This window comes from Pleurodeles waltl, chromosome 12, assembly GCF_031143425.1.
Source record: "Pleurodeles waltl isolate 20211129_DDA chromosome 12, aPleWal1.hap1.20221129, whole genome shotgun sequence".
Lineage (NCBI taxonomy): Eukaryota > Metazoa > Chordata > Amphibia > Caudata > Salamandridae > Pleurodeles > Pleurodeles waltl.
This window is the reverse complement of record NC_090451.1, coordinates 519,838,549-519,860,706: the sequence shown is the minus strand read 5'-3', so window position 1 is coordinate 519,860,706 and position 22,158 is coordinate 519,838,549. Positions and strand designations below refer to the sequence as shown.

The window sequence follows — 22,158 nt, the reverse complement described above, 5'->3', positions numbered from 1 at the left end:
AACAAGAGCGGTATCCACCACAGCTTCTCTTTTAGTGGGTGTGCTATTGGAAAGGTTTTGCCGTGCTGCAAAATGGAAGAATGCCCACACATTTATACAGCACTACTGCATGCAGTCGGAACTCCGAGAAGATGCAGCAGTAGGACAAGCGGTTTTACGACATTCGGTCCTGTAAGGTAAGCCTCTATTTAAGGGAACATTTTCTTTACAAAGTTACCTACGTTTGTTTATTACATGGTATTACTTTCATAATTCTTATTTGGTTTATTGTTTTATATATTATGATTACAAAATCTAATTATGTTGCATTATTACCCACCGTCTGTAAATATGATATTGTTTCATAACAATGCTGAAAACTGAAACAGCTATATATTCTGATTCAAGCATGTGAATCAATGAAAGATTCAATACTGGTTAAGCAAAAAGGTTACTTACCTGTAATTGCAGTTATTCAGTATTGGTATCTTTCATAGGTTCACAAGCGATCCACCCTCCTCCCCTAGGAGGCTCCACTCGTAATTCATATACTACACTTGAGCTTGAAAGTCTATGGGAAACTGCGTCTCTGGGTAGTGTTCTAGAGGGTGCTGTCGCCTGATTGGTCATGTTACAAGTTTGGTTCCTTTTACAAAAGGATATTGATATATTGTAAAAGAGATTGTTCATTGCCATTAAAGCCTATGGTAATGATACATACTGCTATTTTATGGTACAGTGGGACTCCCACTTTGACGAAGGGGAATGATTAAAGCATGTGAATCTATGAAAGATCCAATAATGGATAATGACATTTTCCAGAACACTCCCAACTAAATATAAAAGCAGCACAAATTGTACTGGGCAATATTTTTTTGCAATCCTGTCTATCAGGGGGAAATCTTCAACAGAAAAAGATTTGGAAAAGCCTATAGGTCTCACCAATGTTTATCTTTTTTGTCAATGTGTTTAGACATTTGCACAGCTGCGATTGCCCTGCCGTGCAGCATGGCTGAAAGTGAAGTAAATAACTCCGGGACATGGTCAACGCTGGCCGTGTTAAAGCACTATCATTTTCTTTACTTTAAGTGTCTATGTGATTTGCCCAGGATTACATAATGCTGGGCTGACGCAGACTCGAAACTCGTTCCCAGTTCCAGCACTTCTTGCAAGGGAGTTGGGAGAGTGATGGTATGATGAGGTGGCTCTGAGCTACCTGAACAGACCTGGATCATAAATGTTGATGGCAGACAGGCAGCAAACATGACAGCTCAGCCGGTGACTGCTCTTGATGAGGCCGTGGTTGTTAATGATGCCCGGCGCCACTACCATGGAATCAGTGGGCACTGCCTTGGGAAGGCTGTGGAGGACACAGGAGTGGGTACCCAGGACAAAGGAGTGAATAATAATGCTATGACACAGCCAGGTTTGACTGTTTGCGTTAGTGACGCTCGCACGCTATAGCCTATCCTGTAACTGATGTGTGTGTGTATTATCGAAGTTTGGTAAAAAAAAAAAATCTCTAGACGGTATGAAATTTAAAGCTACCGGCTTTACAAATGCTTGCTTAATAAGTGAAACACAACAAAGTATGGGGGAGGGTGCTAGGCAACAATGGGGGAAGAGCAGAGTGAGGAGAGATGGTATACAACTGTACTCGCATGGAGTGGTAGATACCAAATAAAATTTAAAAAGTACATTCTGAAGTCGGTAGCCAATTAAAGGACACTGGCCACTGGACAGTAACCGGAAGATGTACTTGGGCTGGACAGGGAAAGCAGGAAGACATTCAAAGTGAAAGACGGCGAGCTGACCAATCAGAATCAAGGTAACAAAAGTGACATGGGAGCCAACCGATGGTAAGTAATGGGTAGGCTTTAAGACCCTCTTAAGATTTTCTAATACAATAGAGCCACCATTTTGAAAAATGGTGGAAGGGTTACTCTGAGCAGTTATTTCCGGTCTCTGTAAGACTACTTGACCCCAAAAACCTATGTTTTGACACCAAAATAAAGTGTATAGGTCTCACGGTTCCAAAATATTACATTATCACTGCAGCACATCCGCCATTTTTTAAAAATATCGTCCAGATAAACAATCGGCCCGAATTAGCAATGTCCCCCCCAAGCTAAATTACCTCTCTAATGATACAGAAACACAAATCCAAAATGAAAATCTCTGGACAACTATTTTTTAGGGAGGTATATCAAGGGGCTGGAACTAAAATCTACTCCAAAGACTCTTTGGGGTGATTCTTTACAAATTGGGCCCAACCCACTTTATTATGAGCCCAATACCTTTCTGGTTGAATTGTACTACAATTACAACAAACTAAAATGCCAGGCACACCAGTCACTCTGTTGTATGTGCCCTTGAGAAAAGAGAGATTGCAGACCCACAGAATATTTTTCATGGATTCTAGTTTTATACAGAAGGCAGAATTTAAATGAAGATTCCATTCCCTAAGGAATTGTCAGAACAGTTGCTGCAACCAATTTATTTTTTAACACTTTTTACAACAGAGTACAGCCTCATGGCTTTGTTTCCCTATAACTAAATGTTTAGACATTTTCCTTCACAGCTTACAATTCCCATATAAACCCAACTTCAGAAAACAATTACTTACCTGTAACTACAGTTATCTTTCATAGATTCACATGCTTGAAACATTCCCCGTCGTCAAAGTGGGAGTCCCACTGTACCTTGGGAAAGCAGTATGCAGGAATCACCATAGGCTATAGTGGCAGTAGTCAATCAATCAAGTAGCCTATCTATGTCCTTTTAAAAAAAGAACCAAACTTGACCTATGACCATTAAGGCGCCAGCACCCTCCAAAATACTCCAAAGATTGGCTCTTTCCCTCAGATTTCTGAGCACAAGAGTGAAGCATATATGGAAATGGAAGGTGAGCCTTAAAGGGGGAGGAGGGGGAGTCAGATGTGAATCTTTGAAAGATACCAATACTGGATAATGAAAATGTCACTTACCCAGTGTACATCTGTTCGTGGCATCAGTCGCAGTAGATTCGCATGTTTTGCAATAGCTCGCCATCTGGTGTTGGGCCGGAGTGTTACAAGTTGTTTTTCTTCGAAGAAGTCTTTCGAGTCACGGGACCGAGTGATTCCTCCTTTTGTCTCCATTGCGCATGGGCGTCGACTCCATCTTCGATTGTTTTTCCCCGCAGAGGGTGAGGTAGGAGTTGAATTGTAGTAATAGTGCCCATGCAATGGAGTGACTAAGTATGCACCTATTTAAGGTTGAGATGATACATATATAAATAATTGAAGGTAACTTCCAAACTGCTACAGGCTCCCGGGGAGGCGGGTGGGCACATGCGAATCTACTGCGACTGATGCCACGAACAGATGTACACTGGGTAAGTGACATTTTCAGTTCGATGGCATCTGTCGCTGTAGATACGCATGTTTTGCATAGACTAGTAAGCAGTTATCTCCCCAAAAGCGGTGGATCAGCCTGTAGGAGTGGAAGTAGTCAAATAATGTTCTTAGTACGGCTTGACCTACTGTGGCTTGTTGTGCGGATAACACGTCTACACAGTAGTGCTTGGTGAATGTGTGAGGCGTAGACCATGTGGCTGCCTTACATATTTCTTGCATTGGGATGTTTCCTAGAAAGGCCATGGTAGCACCTTTCTTTCTGGTTGAGTGTGCCCTTGGTGTAATGGGCAGCTGTCGTTTAGCTTTAAGGTAGCAGATTTGGATGCATTTAACTATCCATCTGGCTATACCTTGTTTTGATATTGGGTTTCCTGCATGAGGTTTTTGAAATGCAATAAATAGTTGTTTAGTCTTTCTGATGTTTTTTGTTCTGTCAATGTAATACATCAATGCTCTTTTGACATCTAATGTATGTAGTGCCCTTTCAGCTACGGTATCTGGCTGTGGAAAGAACACTGGAAGTTCCACTGTTTGATTTAGATGGAACGGTGAAATAACCTTTGGCAAAAATTAAGGATTGGTCCTTAGGACGACCTTATTCTTGTGTAGTTGTATAAAAGGTTCCTGTATTGTAAACGCTTGAATCTCGCTTACTCTTCTTAGGGAAGTAATGGCGATGAGAAATGCCACCTTCCAGGTTAGGAACTGTATGTCGCAGGAGTGCATGGGTTCAAAAGGTGGACCCATAAGTCTAGTTAGGACAACATTTAGGTTCCATGAAGGAACAGGAGGTGTTCTTGGTGGTATAATTCTCCTAAGGCCCTCCATGAATGCTTTAATGACTGGTATCTTATATAGGGAAGTTGAATAGGTAGTCTGCAGGTATGCAGATATTGCTGCAAGGTGTATTTTAATGGAAGAGAAAGACAGGTTAGATTTTTGTAAGTGAAGCAAGTAACCCACTACATGTTCTGGAGTTGTGTGTAATGGTTGTATTTGATTAATATGGCAGTAGCAAACAAATCGCTTCCATTTACTTGCATAGCAGTGCCTGGTGGATGGCCTTCTGGCTTGTTTTATGACTTCCATACATTCTTGGGTAAGTTGTAAGTGCCCGAATTCTAGGATTTCAGGAGCCAGATTGCTAGATTCAGCGATGCTGGATCTGGGTGTCTGATCTTTTGGTTGTGCTGTGTCAACAGATCTGGCCTGTTGGGCAATTTGATGCAGGGTACTACTGATAGGTCTAGCAGCGTTGTGTACCAGGGTTGCCTTGCCCAAGTTGGTGCTATCAATATGAGTTTGAGTTTGTTTTGACTGAGTTTGTTTACCAGGTAAGGAAGGAGAGGGAGAGGAGGAAAAGCGTAAGCAAATATCCCTGACCAGTTCATCCATAGGGCATTGACTTGGGACTGTTTGTGTGGGTATCTGGATGCGAAGTGTTGGCATTTTGCGTTCTCCCTTGTCGCAAACAAGTCTATCTGAGGTGTTCCCCAGAGTTTGAAATAAGTGTTCAGGATTTGGGGGTGAATTTCCCATTCGTGGACCTGTTGGTGATCTCGAGAGAGATTGTCTGCGAGTTGATTTTGGATCCCTGGTATAAATTGTGCTATTAGGCGAATTTGGTTGTGAATTGCCCAACGCCAAATCTTTTGTGCTAGCAGGCTTAACTGCGTGGAGTGCGTCCCCCCTTGCTTGTTTAGATAATACATTGTTGTCATGTTGTCTGTTTTGACGAGAATGTATTTGTGAACTATGATTGGTTGGAAAGCTTTTAGTGCTTGAAAAACTGCTAGAAGTTCTAGGTGATTTATATGCAGTTTTGTTTGATGTACGTTCCATTGTCCTTGTATGCTGTGTTGATCGAGGTGTGCTCCCCACCCTGTCATGGAAGCATCTGTTATTACGTATTGTGGCACTGGGTCTTGGAAAGGCCGCCCTTTGTTTAAATTTATGTTGTTCCACCACAGAAGCGAGAGGTAAGTTTGGCGGTCTATTAACACCAGATCTAGAAGGTGACCCTGTGCTTGTGACCATTGTGATGCTAGGCACTGTTGTAAGGGCCTCATGTGCAGTCTTGCGTTTGGGACAATGGCTATGCATGAAGACATCATGCCTAGGAGTTGTAGTACCATCTTTGCGTGTATTCTTTGTGTTGGATACATGCGTTGTATGATGGTGTTGAAATTTCGAATTCTTTGTGGACTTGGAGTGGCTACTCCTTTTGATGTGTCTATTATGGCTCCTAGGTATTGTTGTACCTTGCGCGGCAGAATTTTGGATTTTGTGAAATTGACGGTGAACCCTAGTTTGAAGAGGGTTTGTATTATATGATGTGTGATTTGAGCACTGTATTAACGAATGGGCCTTGATTAGCCAGTCGTCTAGATATGGGAACACATGTATTTGCTGCCTTCTTATGTGTGCAGCGACTACCGCTAGACACTTGGTAAAGACTCTTGGTGCGGTAGTTAATCCGAAAGGCAGTACCTTGAATTGGTAATGTATTCCCTTGAATACAAACCTTAGGTATTTCCTGTGCGATGGGTGTATTGGTATATGGAAATAAGCATCCTTGAGGTCTAAAGTTGCCATGTAGTCGTGTAGTTTTAGCAATGGCAATACTTCTTGTAGTGTGACCATGTGAAAGTGGTCTGATTTGATGAAAGTGTTCACTACTCTGAGGTCTAGGATTGGTCTCAGCGTTTTGTCCTTCTTTGGTATCAGAAAGTACAGTGAGTAAACTCCTGTGTTTATTTGTGTGTTTGGCACTAATTCGATTGCATTCTTTTGCAATAGTGCCTGCACTTCTATCTCCAGGAGATTGGAATGGTGTGTTGTCAAATTTTGTGCTTTTGGTGGTATGTTTGGAGGGAATTGTAGAAATTCTATGCAATAACCATGTTGGATAATTGCTAGAACCCAAGTGTCTGTAGTGATTTCCTCCCATGCTTTGTAATAATGACTTATTCTTCCCCCCACTGGTGTTGTGTGGAGGGGTTGAGTGACATGTGAGTCACTGTTTAGTAGTAGGGGTTTTGGGGCTCTGAAATCTTCCTCTATTTCTAGGGAATTGCCCTCCTCTATATTGTCCCCGAAAACCTCCTCTATACTGTCCCTGGTAACTGGACGGTGTTGCTTGTGAGGTGCTGGCTTGTGTGCTCTGACCCCGAAACCCCCCTCGAAAGGGTGTTTTACGGAATGTGCTGTAATTCCCTCTGCTCTGCGGGGAGTAGAGTGCACCCATGGCTTTGGCAGTGTCCGTATCTTTTTTGAGTTTCTCAATCGCTGTGTCCACTTCTGGACCGAACAGTTCTTTTTCATTAAAAGGCATATTGAGAACTGCTTGTTGAATCTCTGGTTTAAATCCAGACGTTCGGAGCCATGCATGCCTTCTGATAGTTACAGATGTATTAATTGTCCGTGCAGCTGTATCTGCAGCGTCCATGGAGGAGCGGATCTGGTTGTTGGAAATGGTCTGTCCCTCCTCAACCACTTGTTTTGCCCTATTTTGTAAGTCCTTGGGCAGATGTTCAATGAGATGTTGCATCTCGTCCCAGTGGGCTCTGTCATAGCGCGCAAGTAGTGCCTGGGAGTTCGCGATGCGCCACTGGTTTGCAGCTTGTGCTGCGACTCTTTTACCAGCTGCATCGAACTTGCGGCTTTCTTTATCTGGGGGTGGTGCATCTCCAGATGTGTGAGAGTTGGCCCTTTTCCTAGCTGCTCCTACAACGACAGAGTCTGGTGGCAGCTGTGTAGTGATGAAAACCGGGTCTGTAGGAGGCGCCTTATACTTTTTTTCCACCCTTGGTGTGATTGCCCTACTTTTGACCGGCTCCTTAAAGATTTCTTTCGCGTGCCGGAGCATACCAGGGAGCATAGGCAGGCTTTGGTATGAGCTATGGGTGGAGGAGAGTGTGTTGAATAAAAAATCATCCTCGACCTGTTCTGAGTGGAGGCTTACGTTGTGAAATTGTGCTGCTCTAGCCACCACTTGAGAATACGTGGTGCTGTCTTCTGGTGGAGATGGCTTCGTAGGGTATGCCTCCGGACTGTTATCTGACACTGGGGCGTCGTATAGGTCCCATGCGTCTTGATCTTGGTCACCCTGGCTTATGGTGGTGTGAGCTGGGGAGTGTGATGGAGTTCGTGCTGGTGAGACGTTAAGCACGGGCGGAGGAGAGGGTGGTGGGGTAACTCTTTTCACCACTTTTGGTTGTGGTGTCTGTTCAGTTAGGAACTCCAACCTTCTCTTTCTTCTAATGGGGGGAAGGGTGCTTATTTTTCCTGTCCCCTGCTGTATGAAGATACGCTTTTGCGTATGGTCCACATCAGTTGATTGTAGCTCTTCCTCAAACCTATGCTTTTGCATTTGGGAGGTTAGCGAGTGCTCTTCTGTATAAGAGCCTGAAGCTGGGTCGCTTGCAGTTTGTTTCGGCACCGAAACCTTGTCTGCGTGTTTTTTCGGCTCCGAGGTGACTTTTTTCTTTCTCGGGGCCGAAACCTCTCGGCGTCGATCTTCTTCGGTGCCGCTGTCTCGGCGTCGAGCCGTGTCCACACCGGCATCTCTGTGTCGAGGCTTGTCTCCAGCACTTTCTCGGTCCCGAGAAGGCTGCGTGCCAGTGTCTCGACCGGAGTCGGACGATCTCGGCACTGTTTGGGCCTTTTTCGGTGCCGACGGTCGGTCACCGAATTTATGGGTGGAGCCATGGCCTGATGGCAGTTGCGTCCCCTGGGCCTTGTAAATTTTCCTCTGTGTGGTTTTCGACGTCTTACTCACGGTTTGTGTATCGTCGAATCCTTCGGAGTCCGATTCTTGGATCGAGAAGGTACCTTCCTCTTCCTGCTCCTCGAACTCTCGGTGGGCTGTCGGCGCGGACGCCATCTGAAGTCTTCTGGCTCGACGGTCTCGGAGTGTCTTTCGGGACCGGAACGCACGACAGGCCTCACAGGTGTCTTCACTGTCCTCAGGTGACAGGCACAGGTTACAGACCAAGTGTTGGTCTGTATAGGGGTATTTATTGTGGCATTTGGGGCAGAAACGGAACGGGGTCCGTTCCATCGGCGTTCTTCAGCACGCGGTCGGGCCGACCAGGCCCCGACGGGGGATCGAAAAACTGCCCCGAAGGGCACCGGAGCTCTTCGATCTTCGATGCGGTGTTGAATCTAAGTACGCCGATCCCGAACGCAACAATACCGACGAAAATCTTCCCAAATTAGCTAATTTTCCGTTCCGAAACTCGGAGCGACAGGAACACGTCCGAACCCGATGGCGGAAAAAAAAACAATCGAAGATGGAGTCGACGCCCATGCGCAATGGAGACAAACGGAGGAATCACTCGGTCCCGTGACTCGAAAGACTTCTTCGAAGAAAAACAACTTGTAACACTCCGGCCCAACACCAGATGGCGAGCTATTGCAAAACATGCGTATCTACAGCGACAGATGCCATCGAACCTGTAGTTACAGTTAAGTAACCTATTTTCTTATCCAGTATTGGATCTTTCATAGATTCACATGCTTGAATAAGAATAGCAAGCAGTACTTAAAGCAACTGTAACAACCCTTAGTTGATGGTGGGCAAGGACAAAAACAGTTCATGATAGTAAACAAAGGAAACAAAATAGCTATGGATAAGTAGAGTTTAAAATAATACACTCAATCTGATAGTAAATACTTGAGACTGTAAACATACATGTGTGATGATTTGGTTAAGCAATACAAGGAAAACATCATTAAAGAGTATGAAAGTCATTTGAATTAAGAATCAAGCTCACCTTAATGAAATAGATAGCGCAACACAGCCTGTCCTACGGCTGAATCGCTGTACTGTGCTGATTCAAAACTGCAATGCTGCCTACAGGAATGAGTAGTCTTCCATGTTGCAGGTCGACATGTGTTGTCGAGAGTGATGCCTGCAAAGAGAGCAGCTGAGGTTGACACTGCTCTCATGGAGTGTGCTTTAGGTGGTCTGGTCAGCGGTTTGCCAGCTTTAGTGTGACAAAACTGAATGGTTGATGAAATCCACCACGCTATTGTCAACTTCGTTACTGCTGTTCCCTCACGCCCTTGACTATAAGAGGCTAGCAGTTGATCTGTTCAGCTGAACCGTTTAGTGCAGTGAAGATAACATTTCAAACATTGTTTGATGTCCAGTGTGTAGAGTTCTTTTAGCTGGGATACAGGGATTTGGATTTTTTTTTTGGTAATATGAATGGTTCGTTCAAGTGGAAATGAGAAGGAACCTTTGGGATATATCTTGGATTTGTTCTGAGAAGGACAAGTCATCTGTGAAAAGCAGGAAGAGTTCTTTTATCGTAAAGGCCTGTATGTCACTGACTCTCCAGGTAGAAGTGTGAGAAAGAAGAGTTGCGACCTTCCATGTGAGAAATGTCAACTCAGTTGTGTAAGGAAATGCCTCCTTGGCATGGTTGCCCCCTGACTTTTTGCCTTTGCTGATGCTATGTTTACAATTGAAAGTGTGCTGAGGCCTGCTAACCAGGCCCCAGCACCAGTGTTCTTTCCCTAACCTGTACTTTTGTATCCACAATTGGCAGACCCTGGCATCCAGATAAGTCCCTTGTAACTGGTACTTCGAGTACCAAGGGCCCTGATGCCAAGGAAGGTCTCTAAGGGCTGCAGCATGTCTTCTGCCACCCTGGAGACCTCTCACTCAGCACAGACACACTGCTTGCCAGCTTGTGTGTGCTAGTGAGAACAAAACGAGTAAGTCGACATGGCACTCCCCTCAGGGTGCCATGCCAGCCTCTCACTGCCTATGCAAGTATAGGTCAGTCACCCCTCTAGCAGGCCTTACAGCCCTAAGGCAGGGTGCACTATACCATAGGTGAGGGTACCAGTGCATGAGCATGGTACCCCTACAGTGTCTAAACAAAACCTTAGACATTGTAAGTGCAGGGTAGCCATAAGAGTATATGGTCTGGGAGTTTGTCAAACACGAACTCCACAGCACCATAATGGCTACACTGAAAACTGGGAAGTTTGGTATCAAACTTCTCAGCACAATAAATGCACACTGATGCCAGTGTACATTTTATTGTAAAATACACCACAGAGGGCACCTTAGAGGTGCCCCCTGAAACTTAACCGACTGTCTGTGTAGGCTGACTAGTTCCAGCAGCCTGCCACACCAGAGACATGTTGCTGGCCCCATGGGGAGAGTGCCTTTGTCACTCTGAGGCCAGTAACAAAGCCTGCACTGGGTGGAGATGCTAACACCTCCCCCAGGCAGGAGCTGTGACACCTGGCGGTGAGCCTCAAAGGCTCACCCCTTTGTCACAGCCCAGCAGGGCACTCCAGCTTAGTGGAGTTGCCCGCCCCCTCCGGCCACGGCCCCCACTTTTGGCGGCAAGGCCGGAGGGAACAAAGAAAGCAACAAGGAGGAGTCACTGGCCAGTCAGGACAGCCCCTAAGGTGTCCTGAGCTGAGGTGACTAACTTTTAGAAATCCTCCATCTTGCAGATGGAGGATTCCCCCAATAGGGTTAGGATTGTGACCCCCTCCCCTTGGGAGGAGGCACAAAGAGGGTGTACCCACCCTCAGGGCTAGTAGCCATTGGCTACTAACCCCCCAGACCTAAACACACCCTTAAATTTAGTATTTAAGGGCTACCCTGAACCCTAGAAAATTAGATTCCTGCAAACTACAAGAAGAAGGACTGCCTAGCTGAAAAACCCCTGCAGAGGAAGACCAGAAGACGACAACTGCCTTGGCTCCAGAAACTCACCGGCCTGTCTCCTGCCTTCCAAAGATCCTGCTCCAGCGACGCCTTCCAAAGGGACCAGCGACCTCGACATCCTCTGAGGACTGCCCCTGCTTCGAAAAGACAAGAAACTCCCGAGGACAGCGGACCTGCTCCAAGAAAGGCTGCAACTTTGTTTCCAGCAGCCTTGAAAGAACCCTGCAAGCTCCCCGCAAGAAGCGTGAGACTTGCAACACTGCACCCGGCGACCCCGACTCGGCTGGTGGAGATCCAACACCTCAGGAGGGACCCCAGGACTACTCTGATACTGTGAGTACAAAAACCTGTCCCCCCTGAGCCCCCACAGCGCCGCCTGCAGAGGGAATCCCGAGGCTTCCCCTGACCGCGACTCTTTGAATTCAAAGTCCCGACGCCTGGGAGAGACCCTGCACCCGCAGCCCCCAGGACCTGAAGGACCGGACTTTCACTGGAGAAGTGACCCCCAGGAGTCCCTCTCCCTTGCCCAAGTGGAGGTTTCCCCGAGGAATCCCCCCCTTGCCTGCCTGCAGCGCTGAAGAGATCCCGAGATCTCTCATAGACTAACATTGCGAACCCGACGCCTGTTTCTACACTGCACCCGGCCGCCCCCGCGCCGCTGAGGGTGAAATTTCTGTGTGGGCTTGTGTCCCCCCCGGTGCCCTACAAAACCCCCCTGGTCTGCCCTCCGAAGACGTGGGTACTTACCTGCAAGCAGACCGGAACCGGGGCACCCCCTTCTCTCCATTCTAGCCTATGTGTTTTGGGCACCACTTTGAACTCTGCACCTGATCGGCCCTGAGCTGCTGGTGTGGTGACTTTGGGGTTGCTCTGAACCCCCAACGGTGGGCTACCTTGGACCAAGAACTGAACCCTGTAAGTGTCTTACTTACCTGGTAAAACTAACAAAAACTTACCTCCCCCAGGAACTGTGAAAATTGCACTAAGTGTCCACTTTTAAAGTAGCTATTTGTCAATAACTTGAAAAGTATACATGCAATTGAAATGATTCAAAGTTCCTAATGTACTTACCTGCAATACCTTTCAAACAAGATATTACATGTTAAATTTGAACCTGTGGTTCTTAAAATAAACTAAGAAAAGATATTTTTCTATACAAAAACCTATTGGCTGGATTTGTCTCTGAGTGTGTGTACCTCATTTATTGTCTATGTGTATGTACAACAAATGCTTAACACTACTCCTTGGATAAGCCTACTGCTCGACCACACTACCACAAAATAGAGCATTAGTATTATCTATTTTTACCACTATTTTACCTCTAAGGGGAACCCTTGGACTCTGTGCATGCTATTCCTTACTTTGAAATAGCACATACAGAGCCAACTTCCTACAAGTTGTATGAATCAGTTCCAATGGAGATTCATTAATTGAGAAAGAACACTGTTGAGATGTTACCCTGGAGGAGGTGGTCGCACAGGAGGGAAGGTGCAAAACAACCTCTTCATAAGCTGCTTTATGAGTCTGCAGGACAGAGTGAAGCCTCGTTTGCAGAATGCCTCTATCTAGAGATTGCAGCCAGGTGACAAGTCTGGATTTGGCTAGCGAGAGAAGATAAGGTATGATTTGTTCAGGAGAAACCTCAAATGGGTGCAAGTTGTTTTGCTGGCACTAAACGCAGAATCTTCCCCACTTTAGCATTTGAGTCTTGTTCGCACTTTAGGGCCACGTTCTGAATAGTATCAACCTACATTCCTGGTCAATATTTATGTTTTGGAATTCACAGAACTCAGGGGCATGCGTGCAGCTGGAGAGAGGCTACTCCGGATGTAATGTCTGGCCTTGGTTCTTCGTCAGTATTGTCCGCTTCTTGGGAAGCCAGATGGGTTCGGCTACAGATAGTAGAATTAGCTCTATGAACCAGTGTTGCCTGGGCCACCAGGGAGCTATTAAGATGAGCTGGTAATGTTCTATTTTCATCTTCCTGAGAACCTTGGTAAGCAACTGGACGAGTTGAAAAGCATATGCACAGATCCTGAAACACTGCATTGAAAGGACATTCCTCCATGATCCCCGAAGTGGGTATCGACTGGCATTTGGTGTTATTGTTTATTGTAAAGAAATCTAAAGCCGGTTTGTCCCAGTGCAAGAAGATCTTTCCCACCTCTTGTTGATCCAGCTCCCATTCATGACAACTGTCCTGCGCCCTGCTGGGTGTGTCTGCAAGAACATTGTTGACACAAGACACGTGTTCTGCCCTCAAAGAAATCTTGTGTAACGTAAGCCAGTCCCAGGGAGCTTCTTGTGAAAGGGATGGAGATCGCATTCCTCCCTGTTTATGTAATACATGCTGGTTGGGTTGTCCGTGCAGACCAGCACAGTCCAGCCTGATATTTGTGGGAGAAAAGCATGGAGCATGAGAAATATTACTTTTAACTCTAGAAGATTGATATGCCTCAGTTTCTGACCATTTTCTCTGGATGCACAAGTCTTGCAAATGACTTCCCCAGCCCTCAAGAGAGGCATCCGTTGTGATGACAAAGTGTGGGACTGGGATAAGTAAAGTCAACCCCTGAGAAATGTGATTGATGTGAGCCCACCACTGCAATCCCTTTACCATCCTGGGTCTAATAATAATCAAGTCTTCGAAGGACCCTTGAGACTGGAGCCACTGATGCTGAAGTTCTTCCTGCAGTGGTCTCATCTTTAGCTGAGCTAGAGGTACCAGGTTTATTGATGAAGACATCAACCCTACGAGCGACTTGAAGAGTCTAACAGAAACAGACTTTTTTCTGGATATCCTTAGAGCAAGATTGGATAACTTCTGCAGTCTTTCATCTGACAGAAAGGCTTTGTTTTCGACTATCGATTTTTGCACTCAGAAAAAACATCCTGTGTGTGGGAGTTGTGGATGCGATGCCTAGGATAAATGGGTATGTGAAAGTAGGCATCTTGGAGATCCAAGAATGTCATGTAATTTCCACTTTTCAGAAGGTGGATGATGTCCGACAGGGTGATCATACAGAAGGATTGTGCAGAAACTTGCTTAATTGCCTGAGATCCAGGATTGGCCTCCAGTCTCCTGAGTTTCTAACTAGGAAAAACCAGGAGTAGAAACCTAGTCCTCTCTGAGGGGGAACCTTCTCTATTGCACCCATGGAGAGGATTTGAGATGCTTCTTGTCTTAATAAGTGAAGATGAGGTGGGTGTGCCCCTTTTGGAGGATGGTTTGGAGGTCTGTGCACAAACTCCAGGGTTTGAGCAGAACTTTCTAGATCCAACACCCTTTTGTCCGATGTTATCTCCTTCAAATAAAGTAGATAATTTGAGATGTTCACACCCACCTGGTTAGAATGGGAGGAAAGCGGAATTGTATCTGGTACCCGATATAAATCATTGCTTGCGGCAGGTGTCCCAACCTTTGGGGCGATAGACACCAGGCTGTCTGCTGCTGTGAGCGGTTGGTGGCAGGCCTGGTGGTAAGGAGGCCTGTATTGTGATTGTGGCGGGTGTTGCCTCTGGTAACCATCTCTGAATAAAAAGAAACCTCTGCCTGTGGTGCCAGGAAAGGGCAATCTTTTGTACTGTAGAGTGCAAAGAGACCAGGTAGTGTCTGAGTCTGTTTTAAAAGACAATGAAGCATCATCTATATGCTTGCCGAACAAAGTTCCATGATCGTAGTTCATGTCTAAGATCTTGGACTGGACCTCTAGTCGAAACTAAGTGGTTTTCAACCAACCCTGGTGGTACAAAACTTGCTGCCCAGGCTAATTGTCGGAAGTCTGTGGAGGCGATGTCTGAGGCAAAGTCAATGATTTCTGCTGAGGTGCGTTCACACCCTTGTGCAATATCTTTCTAGCCTCTGGTTGTTTATCCTCCGGGATGAGATCAATGAAGCTACTCACATCAAATCACATCAGGTGGTCATAGCGATCTAAAACTGCTAGGGTATTGGCTGCACAGGCAGTGATTGCCGACATCAGGGAACATTTTCTTCCTTACATTGTCCAGGAGCCTGCCATCCTTGTCTAGCAGAGCCAAAATAGGAATGGCTGGATTCTTGGAGCAACGCTGTGTAGCTTGGGACACAACAGAGACTGGCTTCAGATAGCCTATTAAGCAGGCCGAAGTGTCTTCCGTAGCTTTCTAATTCTTATGCAGACGAGGTGGTACTGGAGGCATTGTGGCTGGATTCTTCATTATTTTTATTCACTTGCTCCCTATATAGTCAATTATGAGGATAGCCTTCACCAACTTCCTGGCTTGCTCCTTGAAATCATGAAGGAAACAATCTGTGTGGGAGACAGATGTTGGCAAGTGAAAACGTGTGGCAGCCATATCCATCAAATTATGAAACCCTCCGATATCCTTAGGTGGAGAGTCTGATGCGTACGGAGGGATGGTGATGGCATAGGGGCTAAGTAATCGTCCCACTCGTCATGAGGATGTTGAGGAGCAACAATTTTGTCCTCTTCTCTCTCCTAGTCCGAGGAAGTATCATCCTCTATGGGAAGTGCCGCAATCCTAGAGGTTGGTGCAAGCTTAGTTGTTGCTGGGGGTGGAGGCATGTTCCTTGGTGTGACCGGAGAGGTAGGTTGTGGTTGCAGAGGCTGCTGTGGTTGGTCCAGAGTATAATCTGAAAACCTATGTCTGTAGTCCCGGAGCATGGTCTAAAGGTCCTGAATCAGGGATGTAGGCATGTGCACTGTATCGAGTCCTGCTTGAGAATATTGGATAAGCTTGTATTGTCTAGCAGGAGGGGTGTAATACAATTCATAATTCTGTCTTGTCATATTCGCCAACTTGATATTTTACATGAAGCTCTGATGGACTGTACGCGTCCCCGAATGGCCCCTCATCCTCAGACTCTTCTCAGTCCAAAAGGTGACTGGGTAGTAAAGTTGACACCTTTCTAGGGGACGTGTCGTCAGGATGCAAAGTGGTAGTGGTATTTTTTTTATTTTTTTTATTCTGATTGTAATATGAGGATCAGCAGAATCTGAAGCGGTGGCAGCAATAGTGTATTGTGGCAATGTCAGTGGCACAGTCGTCGACAGTTTCATTGTTGAATGGCATCGATGATGATGGCCTAGTCGACTGTGATGTTGTCAACAGTGGCTGCGACGGAAGTGGCATAGATGGTGGAGGACGGTTCGTCGACGGTTCTGAAGATATTGTCGTCGACTGACGCTTTTTCTGAACTGGTGCAATGTAAAATCCACATTGTCAGGAGACTGGTGTCTGTGTGGCAGTCATCAACGATGTTAGTGACGCCGAAGGCCTCATCGACAAGACTGTGGTGACGGTGGATGTGGTGATTGTCATTGAGAGTGATGTCATCGTCGACTAGAGCTTCAGTGATGCTTTTCTTGATGTTGAGAGTTCAGAGGAAGAAGAACAATGACGAGTCCTTTTTCTTGCAGTATGAAGTGGACAGCTGTGAGGAGGCTGACCCTACGGAGACCAGATGAATTTTCTCCTTTGAAAGGTTTTTATGTTGAGTTTTAGCAGCCTTTCTGCTCTCCTCGGAATGTGAACTTCACCTTTTCTGGGGTTTTGAAGCCGTGACACTGCCCTCAAAGTGTTGGACTTCGCCTGCAACCATAAGAGAAGCTTTCCTTCCCTGTCCCTCAGAGTTTTAAAGGAGAAGGTAAGACAGATTTTGCAGTCCTTCACTTGTTGTTTAGGGTACAGGCAGTCTTTGTGAGGATCAGCAATATGCAGCCTTTTCTTGACACAGGATTTGCAGGAATTAAAAAGGCCTTTTTTTTTTTAGAAGGAAGCAACAACTTTGGCTGTAGAAAGTAGCTTTCAGAGGAAAAAGAAAAAAGAACAGAGTTCAGAGAGACTCCCTTTACACAACACATGGTCGAAAATCTGAAGGGAGTATTCTAGAGGGTGCAGGCACCTAATTGGTCATAGGTCAAGTTTAGTTATTTTTTCAAAAGGACATAGATAGGCCAACAAATTGGGAATGTCAAGGTGATGCAGGCATTGAGCCATGCCTGAGCTAAAACATTTGGCTAAAACACCTAGTAAAACATTAATTTTCCAGATCCAACATTAGGTGGCACAATGTAATAAAATGTTAACCTGCAACAGAAAACACTGCAAATATTTCATGGTCTAAAATTAAGTCATAGATTTAGAGTCCCATCAGAACGTTTGAGGGCTTGTCACTAGGAAAGAGGAAAACTCCATGGCAATGCCTTTTCAAACGTCTCTCACTGCGATCACACTTAAGGGATATTTAATTCCCTGCATGATCAATAATTTGTTTTGAAAGACGAAACCCTATTAATCTGTAAGCAGAGTCAGTTATTTCTATCTAGTATTAACTATTTAGTCAAACTTACAAAAATAGGGGTGCTCCATCGCTTCTTTGGCTGTTAACCTTAGTTGATGGTCATATCTCAGCAGCTTATCCAGCATATCCAGGGCTTCTGGGCTCACTAAATGTCTGTTCTCACTATGAACAAAGTTCTCCCAGCGTTTCCGAGAGTGCCTGAAAGAAAGAGAGAAGGATTATAGTCCTTCTAGAACAGCTAAATTAATTCCCAACTCAAAACAAAAACTTGAGGTAATGTTACACACAGTGCCAGATAATTCAGAATGTGCACAGCTAAAATCTTGAGATACTGCTGCACAGTGCTAGACAATACTGACTACAAAGAGCTAGTAACCACTTGTAGTTTCCATTTCTTAACTCCCCCATTACACACTAGATGTTCTTTCATATAATACTCACTGTCCCAATATGTCATTGAAGTGTGGGTCCAGTTCTATATGGTACTTCTTTAGGTACCCATACAACTCATCTGTACCAAGAACCTTGGCGATCCGAACTAGCTGGAAACAAGGCAACAACAGAGCAGGAGTTAATCCAGGTGCACTATGAATTCAAGAACGAATACTAAATTACATCTGTATTTAAAACTTTGAGATGTCTCCTAGTCCAAATAGGAAAATCAGATAACTGCACAAATTCGAGGCAGAACGAGGGATATCAAGTAATGCTACAGCTTTTCAAATCTTCACCTCACCTGGTCATAGTTGTCTTGACCATGGAAGAAAGGTTCTTTTCGGAATATCATACTGGCAAGCATACACCCCAGACTCCACATGTCCAGGCTGTAGTCATACATCTGAAAAGTGTACAGAGATACAAGAGATCAAGTTGAGTAAGCAAAAATGATACCATTTTCTAACTTTGCATAACATCTGCAGCAGTATGTGAAGTTTATCCTGCTGTTAGGATTTAAAAAACAAATCTCTAATAACCTACCCAAGAAACCCTAATCTGAGAAAACAGTGTAGGAAAGTGCCACTGTTGGCATGGTTACCCCCCACTTTTTGCCCAGTGATGCCAACTTTGATTGTAAGTGTGCTGCGATCCTGCTAACCAGGCCCCAGCACCAGTGTTCGTTTCCAATAACTGTACCTTTGTTTCCACAATTGGCACAACCCTGGCACACAGTTAAGTCCCTTGTAAAAGGTACCCATGCTACCAAGGAACCTATGGTCAGGGAAGGTCTCTAAGGGCCGCAGCATGTATTATTCCACCTTAGGGGACCCCTCACCAACCATATGTGCACTGCATGGCTGCTTGTGTGTGCTGGTGAGGAGAAAAAGACAGTCGACATGGCACTCCTTTCAGGGTGCAATGCCCACAAACCACTGCCTGTTGCATAGGTAAGTGACCGCTCTAGCAGGCCTTACAGCCGTAAGGCAGGGTGCACTATACCACAGGTGAGGGCATAGCTGCATGAGCACTATGCCCCTACAGTGTCTAAGCCAATGCTTAGACATTGTAAGTGCAGGGTAGCCATATTGAGTATATGGTCTGTGAGTTGGTCATTACGAACTCCACCGCTCCACAATGGCTTCAATGACCTCTGAAAAGTTTGGTGTCAAACTTCTCAGCACAATAAACCTACACTGATGCAAAATGGCTAGTGTAGAACTAACTGGTCTGTGCCAGCCTGCCACTTTCAGACAAGTTTCTGACCACATGGGGTGAGTGCCTTTGTGCACACTGTGGTCAGAAACAAAGCATGTCCTGTGTGGAGGTGCTTCACACCTCCCACCCTACAGGAACTGTAACACCTGGCGGTGAGCCACTAAGGCTCAAGCCTCTGATTACAGTGCCCCAGGGCACTCCAGCTAGTGGAGCTGCCCGCTCCCCGGACAAAGTCCCCCTTTTGGCAGAAAGTCTGTCGTGAAAATTAGGGAAAACAGGGAGGAGTGACCACCCCAGCCAGGACCACCCCTAAGGTGTCCAGAGCTGAAGTGACCCCCTCTCTGCAGAATCCTCCATCTTGGTTTGGAGGAAAAGGACCAATAGGATTAGGTTTGTGTCCTCTCTCCCCAAAGGGAGTGGGCACAAGGAGGGTGTGGCCACCCTCGGGAACAGTAGCAATTGGCTACTGCCCTCTGACCCCTAAAATGCCCCTAAATCTAGGATTTAAGGGCCTCCCTGAACAAGAAGGACTGCTAAGCTGAAACCCCCAGCACAGGAGAAGGAAGACGACAACTGATTTGTCCTCAGCCCTACCGGCCTGTCTCCTGCTTCAAAGACCCTGCAAAAGAACAGACACACATCCAGCGGGACTAGCGACTTCTGCCAAGCTCCAGAGGACTGCCCTGCACCCCAGAAGGACCAAGAATTCCCATGGGCAGAGGCCATTGTCCAAGAAGAAACCAACAACCCAGGACTCCCTCCCACCTGACGAATGTGCGAGTCCTAACCACTCTGCACCCAATGCCCATGTCCAAATGGCTCACCAGCTACAGAGGATCCCAAGGTGATTCTGAGCAAGTGCCCACCCTGGGTTGACCTCCCCACCCCTTCACGACAACACCTGCAGAGGGAATCCCGAAGACGCCTCTGACTGCAAAAGCTCCGTACAAAGATTTGACGCCAAAGGACCCACTGCACCCACAGCCCCCAGGCCTTGGAGAAACTGACACCCAGTGCAGCCATGTTCAGCAGGTGGCTCTCCTCCCTGTCAAACCGGTGGTGTGCCCGAGAAACCCGCCTGGACCTCGACTGCAGCCTCTGAGTGACCCCCGGGTCCCCTCATGGACCATCATTGGAAACCCAAAGTCCTGTTTGCGCCCTGCACCCAGCCACACCTGTGCCGCTGAGGGTGTGTGTTTGGTGCCTTCTTGTGGCCCCTCCAGTGCTCCTCTAATCCCTCCTGGTCTGCCCTCCGAGATGCAGGTACTTACCTGCAGGCAGACCTGATTCAGAGTACCCCCTGTCTCCATTGTAGCCCAGGTTAAAATTGTTCATATTTGACCTCTGAACTCGTGTTGCTAGTGGTGGGTGTTTGGGGTTAACTTGAACCCCAACCAGTGGACTTCCTAAAACCCGGAGACAAACTGTGTTCTACTTACCTGCAAGTCGAACATTTCTTCCTCCCAGGAACTGTTTCTGAAAATTACAGTGTCCATTTTTAAAACAGATTATTGCCAATAATTTAAAAAAAACTGTACAACTTATCGATTTCGAACAAAGTACTGTTGATAAATGTGTAAAATACGAATATATTTAAGTACTTACCTGCAACTTGAATCTTGTGGTTCTTCTAATAAATGAAGAAAATATATTTTTGCTATATAAAAAACATTGGTCTGGAGCGGAGTCATCGAGTGTGTGCTTCGATTTTCTGTGTGCGTACAACAAATGCTTTGCACTATCCTCTGATAAAGCCTAACTGCTCGACCACAAAACCAGAAAAGAAGAGCATTATTATTATGTACTTTAGCCTCTGTTAAGCCTCTGGGGAACCCATGGGCTCTGTGCACGCTATATCTCATTTTGGTATAGTATACACAGAGCCAGCTTCCTACAAACAGGCATTGGGTAAAGTGGGTTGGACGAATCATACAAGAAGGGGTGACTAAAACGTGTGTTCTAGAGAATTAGTTACCTGTAACTACAGTTCTTCAGCACTGGTATAGATCAGATTACTTGAATCACTGAAACTTTGAATAATTCACAGACGTCAGCTAGTATTTGCGATCCTGAGAACAGAAAGGGAAGCTCCCACTCCACAGTTCAAAAATTACAATATAGCAATACAATCCGATTACACTCCGAAAGTAAAGTAAAAGCGCAAGTTATTCCACGAAGTTAAGAGGGAAATGTGTACCATGAACATCCTCTACATGCTTTTGTATCCAGGCAAACTCTGTGTCATTACATAAGGGAGGTCCCACTTCTCTGAAAGGATGTTTAGCTCTAGCTGACCAGGTTAGATGCTAGCTCTGCTCATACTTCGAGTGCCTCAGAACCCTTTCATACCCAGGGTGATTGTGGAAGGCACAAGAGTCTACGACAGCTGGATGGTTCGAGGTCCCCAAAGGGAGGTACTGGCAGTATAGTGGTCCATGACGATGGTATAATGGCTACCAATCCTGCGATGTAGCAGATACCAGAGATGGTGGTGAGTGGACTGTGCAGGAAGATGGGACGCTGGGGACACACTCCCAAGACAGCGACATTGTACAGAATACGATTCCACATTGAAGTTTTGTGGCGTACCTGATTTTTTTCTCTCTCCTTTATGTCTTTGTGTGGGTGGCTGTCTAACCGAATGACTTTAAACATTGTGGGGGGTGGGGTTGCTGTAAGCCCAGTTGTCCCCAATGTGAGGACGCATTGAAGTGATGGTGCATATTCACCATTGTCCCTCTGGTCAGACTTGCTAGGGAGGAGGTGACACTAGTAAATACCTATGGGCCTAATATAGATGACGAGGCCTTCTACTCGAAGGTGTGGGACATTATCTCTCTGGTGCTCGACACAAGGGTACTGTAGGTGGGGAATTTTAACTGCGTGGCTGATAGGGCACTGGACAGGCATCCACTGTGTCAGTGCACTAAACCTAAAATGGCTGCGGGCTCAGTAGGGCCATAGGACAAATGGGACTCTTATGTCGGGAGATCTCATCACCCTTCGTTCAGGGACTGTACTTGTTATTCCCTGATGCACTGTACTTATAGCAGACCAGACGATATTCTTATGGCAGCCTCCTTGGGCCCTGACATTATTGAGGTATTGGGTCTCTCTATTTG

At 46.0% G+C, this 22,158-nt stretch overlaps 1 protein-coding gene across 1 annotated transcript in view; it reads right to left on the bottom strand.

Annotated features, from left to right (window-relative positions):
- The window catches only part of CSNK2A2 (casein kinase 2 alpha 2), a 478,508-nt gene that overhangs the window by 178,942 nt on the left and 277,408 nt on the right, over window positions 1–22,158 (bottom strand). Inside the window, exons 8-10 of the mRNA XM_069217427.1 lie at window positions 18,120–18,221; window positions 17,825–17,925; window positions 17,433–17,581 (exon numbers count right to left, since the gene is read on the bottom strand). Of these exons, the coding sequence (XP_069073528.1) occupies window positions 17,433–17,581; window positions 17,825–17,925; window positions 18,120–18,221 (352 nt within the window). The remainder of the gene's footprint in view (window positions 1–17,432; window positions 17,582–17,824; window positions 17,926–18,119; window positions 18,222–22,158) is intronic.